Source organism: Frankliniella occidentalis, unplaced genomic scaffold, assembly GCF_000697945.3.
Source record: "Frankliniella occidentalis isolate FOCC.00 unplaced genomic scaffold, Focc_3.1 Scaffold1, whole genome shotgun sequence".
Taxonomy (NCBI): Eukaryota; Metazoa; Arthropoda; class Insecta; order Thysanoptera; family Thripidae; genus Frankliniella; species Frankliniella occidentalis.
This window is the reverse complement of record NW_026267131.1, coordinates 4,008,101-4,012,940: the sequence shown is the minus strand read 5'-3', so window position 1 is coordinate 4,012,940 and position 4,840 is coordinate 4,008,101. Positions and strand designations below refer to the sequence as shown.

Below are 4,840 nucleotides of genomic sequence, written 5' to 3'. Positions count from 1 at the left end.
TACGTCTTATATTATTTTAATAAACTTCGCTCAGCTACCCCGTGCCTAATGTTAACGCACGGGCCCTACGTTATGCATGAGATTTCGTGATGCCATAAAGCAGAGGCATTAAGCGCACATCACGAATTGCCTGGTCTGATGGTGGGGCGAGTGCGGCAGCAGCGTATAAAAGAGGACCGTCTGCGGCATCGAGCACTGTCGCAGCTCAAGCAGTACCATGGCAAGCAAACACACTCTGGTCCTCCTCTGCGTGGTCGTGTTGGCGTTGGTACGGAGTCACTAAAATGCTAGAGTCAGATTTCTTGTTTTCAGGAGAGCGAAATCAATGACACAAAAAATATGGCTCTCCTGAGATCGAGATATCTGACACTTACTCAATATGAGACGTAATTTGTGGTCCTAGCCTAATCAGACTGATGTTCCTCACCGAAGGGTCAACACCTTCGAATATTCAGTCTACAAGCTTGCGGTAATCGATAATCGACAACATTCGCCCATTACGATAACAAATTGTAATTTTACAACTTGCGTCAAGGAAAATTGTCCTGTGAACCTTCTATTTTTCTACTATTTACTATTTTTCACAGTGTTCATGTATTCATTGTACGCGAAACCTTAACGTTGCTGATCTCTCGTTCCTCACTGCAATTCGGTGAGGTCAGGGAAACCTTACTCCACAGTGAGAATTTGGTGCATCTGACTCAAATAGGGTGAGCCTTAAAGTCATCGCTCCGAAATGAGTGAGGCAAAATTGTCTTACTCATTTCGAGCACGACACCTCACTCAAAGGCTTTCGGTGGTATTCAACTGTTTTCTTTCCTCTGCCATTCTTCTAAGCGCGTCGAATTCTTAATACTTCTTGCGTTATCTCGAGCTGCTAACATAACTGAGAGTGTTTTTTCACAGGCGTCCTTTGCCGCCGCTGATCCTAGGCCGTTCAATCTTGTCAAGACTGCAAAGAACCTCTTCAACAAGGCCAAGGACTTCGTTACTCCGACTATTAACTGCCTCAAGAGCGCTGGAGCTCCCGATGCTGCCCTAGGCTACCTCAAGGAGTGCGGCCAAACAAAATACTTTGGCAAGACAGCCATGTTTAGCTGCGCATCGACCACCTACGCACCCGCTGATGTCAAGCAAATGCTTAAGAGCAGTGCCAAGTGCTTCACGAAGTAAATAGTATGTCCTCTAAGCTGAAAATGCTTTCTGGTAGTTGGAGTAAATGCCACAAATAAGATATGAACCAGTTCTTGTCATTTGTCTCACGCGGGTGTCTAATATGCACACTGGTAAAATAAGTATGCATCTTTGCACACTTAAAGTGCACATCCTACAATACTCAACTCAGAACCCGAATGGTGCACACACATGGCCGAGCATTTCATGACCATGATCATGACTAACGATACCCAAAATCGTTCAAAATTCTACAGAGGCCGTCAAAGAAGAAATTTTTCTAACAGGTCGGAATTTCTTGAAATGGCTCTAGCTCGACTCCTGGTTGAGCTGGACCGTATCGCGAGTCACCATTTGATACACAATAGGGACAATTGTTATTGTTGGACGTAAGTGTGTGAGTAAGAAGAATTAAAAAATATGAAATACAGTCACGTCCAACTATAGACATATACAATAATTTTTAAAAACCGAAATGAACTAACTTAAATTGCTTTTGAGAGCGATTTTTTGATTTGATTCACATCTTGATTTTAAACGCTAAATAGCTGTTTTGTGCCCCTATTTTCCAGTTGCAGCCCTGTATCCACCTTGAAGTGTGATACACACTAGATAACTTGACTAGTGGGTAAACGTGCGCTATGTTCCCCCAAAAGTGCGTATTTGGAAACAGTACCGTGTAAATAGTGGCACACATGCACTGTTAACCAAAATTCAATCATGCCTAACCTTCCACCCCCTAAAAGCGAGAACGCTGTGGGTGCAATGGTGTCCGTAGAATCGTGCTCGCAAGATTTTTACTCTTTTTGGTATTGAAAGTTGAAAGACCCAGAAAAACCAAGAAACTTTAGTGACTCTCCCAAAATAAAATTCGTTTAGAACCTAATTAGTAAAGGGAAGTTAATACCGCAAACCGATTTAGGTTATACACCATAGTTTTCTGGACAGAAAATAATCAAAAAGTCCCCAAAAACTGCAGTTTAGAGGATAAACACCCCTTAAATACACGAGCTCAACTCCCCCATAGTGTTCGGTCACTGATAATTCCTTTCAAATGATTTCTTCTTATTCTTAAGGTTTTGGCAGCTTTGTAAGCCTACGGAGGAATTTTTTCGCAAGTGCGAAGGATGTTCTTCGCATTACGAAGGAAATTGTTCGCAATCTGTTTGCAATTACAGAGCAGAGTTTATTCTTTGTAAACGGTCCTTGTTTAATTCTAGATTCACGCATGATAACATTGCAGACGCATTTTGTTCTATTTTTTGATGAAGCACTTAGCACTACTCTTAAGCATTGTCTTGACATCAGAAGGTGCGTAGGTGGTGGTCGCGCAGCTGAACATGGCCAACTTGCCGAAGTATTTTGTTTGGCCGCACTCCTTGAGGTAGCCTAGAGCGGCATCGGTAGCTCCGGCTTTTTTGAGGCAGTTGATGGTCGGAGTCATGAAGTCCTTGGCTTTGTGGTAGAGCTTCTTCACTGTCTTGCCCAGATTGAACGGCTGAGGGGCAGCGTTGGCAAAGGACGCCTGCGAAAAACAACTTATACATCAGTTCATGTCTGGCTTAAAAAGAGTCACCGTAATTTCTCTAATTTTTTGAGAGAGGGCACTTGAGGAAACTAATTTACGTTGTCCTTCAAATTTTCCTCCAAAATCGGACACGTCTTCTATCGTGAGATACCAAATCAACCAGAAGTTTTTGCAGTTGGATTAATTACTCTCCATACCAAAGCCAGCACGACCACGCAGAGAAGAGCCAGTGTGTGTTTGTTTGCCATGGTGCTGATTGTGCTTCGACAGACCAAGGTGGCGTCCCGGACCCGTTTTATATAGGCACTGCAGTCAGGTCTTACGGCCTCATGCACTAAACTCGTGAAGTGCACATTAATAGTTTCGTGTGGCACGTTTTCATACTTATTCCCGAGTGGAACAAATGCGAGGAAATGAACGATTATTTTGCTGTTATTCGCACGACATATTAACACTTAAATAACGACATATCTACAATAAATAACGACAAGTATACAACAAACGCCCTTGTCAGAAAATGACGAGTAATTTTGTCGTTTCCCCGTTGTTTAACGGGCCACATGCCACTTGACCATCGAAAATACGACAAATTTATTTCTATCGTGTGTGTGTGTGTGGCTTGACAAAAACGTTAACAATTCTTGTTAACGGCAAAAAGAATCCACTAGTAAGGAAATCTCAAATTAGTTCTAAGGTGGTATAGACAAAGCACTCTTTAATTTCTTGTTTGGTCGTTTCGCGTGGTGTCCGGTCGTGTCTTGGTGCATTATCGGCCCCTAAGTTTTAAAATTGTACACTACTCAGAGGTAAGCGGGATCGAACCAACTGCCACGTCTGCTGACTTTCGAGCACTTTTTATTATCTCTGCACCTATTAAAAATTCTAATGATCATCCCTCGGTGCCGTATAATGTACTACTTAATTAAGCGTCTGTTGCACTTGGGTCCAAATTTATTTGGTACTTGAATCAAACGTTTTTGTCTGAATACAAGAGAAATCGCTCTCAAATCAAGCAAAATGCAAAATGCTCTTCATTTAATTAAGAGAATTTTGCTCTCAAGCCAAGAATTCGACTTTATGAGTGCAACCTGTAAATTTGTCACGTGCTGTGTTAAGTGTACATCTGTTTGTGCGGACCGCGTACCTAGGTGGTTACCGTCTCATATCCCATCCTCCTGCTATCTCTCTCTCTACCCCCCCCCCCCCCTTTCCGTATCCTGCGCCACCTGTTTTTGTCTCTCTCGTTCGCTGCCCACATTGTTGTCGGCGGCTGTGCCACCCAGCCCAACGGGCCCAACGCTTCCCCTCCGTCCACCAAATCACAGCAATTTCCGCTCACCGTCTCTCTCTCTCTAACTCTCTCTCTCTCCCCTTCAAGCCGAACCTTCCTACCTCTACTACCACGGCTCCCCCCGTACGGCTCCCCCCGTACGCCTTTGTACCTTGACTGTTCCCGCCTAGTCCACGCTCGGTCCCATCCCACTGCCCCAGCCACGTCTCCCTGTGCTCTCGACCATTACGACATTTTGTCAGGTTTGGGTCATAGGCAATGGTTCATATTTTTGAGACACGGCACTACAGTGACGCTCGCGCTTTACCGTACTCGTGCTTTCTTTTTCTGCTTTACCGTTTCGTTCACCCCTGGCGCTGACTACGCGGCGGTGGGCGTGCCCCCTGCTAGGAGCACTTTGCTGCAAATGCGCGTGGTTCCCTATACCCGAGTCCCTACCCAAACCCCCTTTTCGGCTGCTGTCCGCTTGCTCAATGTGTTCTCTTCTTGCATGTCTGGCACCTACGAACTGAATATACGTTATTCCACTCCATAGTGTACATTTTACTAGGAGGAACTGAGTGACGCTCAGTTCACAGCATATACGGTAAATAAAAGCACATTTCACGCAGTTGTGTACGACTCTGATTTTCGCTCATCTGTGTCGGGGTCGAGTGGGAGGTTGGTAGAACGGCCGGCTGTAAACCAATGCTGCTGACCTGCAATGGGCCCGGGCGTATGGACATCCATTAGGCTGGGTATGACCCCCCCCCCTCCCCCTCCTCTTTTCATCCCTGCCATATCCCCCTCGCGACTGGCAAAAAAAAGAGGAAAAGGTTTTTCTGCCTCGCTTATTGCTGATTATTTGC

At 44.9% G+C, this 4,840-nt stretch overlaps 2 protein-coding genes across 2 annotated transcripts; one reads left to right on the top strand and one right to left on the bottom strand.

Moving 5' to 3' along the window:
* The first annotated feature begins 127 nt into the window (after positions 1-127).
* Positions 128-1,240, top strand: LOC113205709 (uncharacterized). Its single transcript, XM_026421426.2, has 2 exons — positions 128-268; positions 907-1,240. Exons 1-2 carry the CDS (start codon positions 218-220, stop codon positions 1,171-1,173), a joined length of 318 nt encoding a protein of 105 aa, XP_026277211.1. The 5' UTR covers positions 128-217; the 3' UTR covers positions 1,174-1,240.
* Positions 1,241-2,338: 1,098 nt separating this feature from the next.
* Positions 2,339-3,032, bottom strand: LOC113205708 (uncharacterized). Its single transcript, XM_026421425.2, has 2 exons — positions 2,899-3,032; positions 2,339-2,698 (listed from the first exon to the last, which is right to left on the bottom strand). The coding sequence occupies exons 1-2, from the start codon at positions 2,947-2,949 to the stop codon at positions 2,429-2,431; spliced, it is 321 nt and encodes a 106-aa protein (XP_026277210.1). The 5' UTR covers positions 2,950-3,032; the 3' UTR covers positions 2,339-2,428.
* Positions 3,033-4,840: the final 1,808 nt, after the last annotated feature.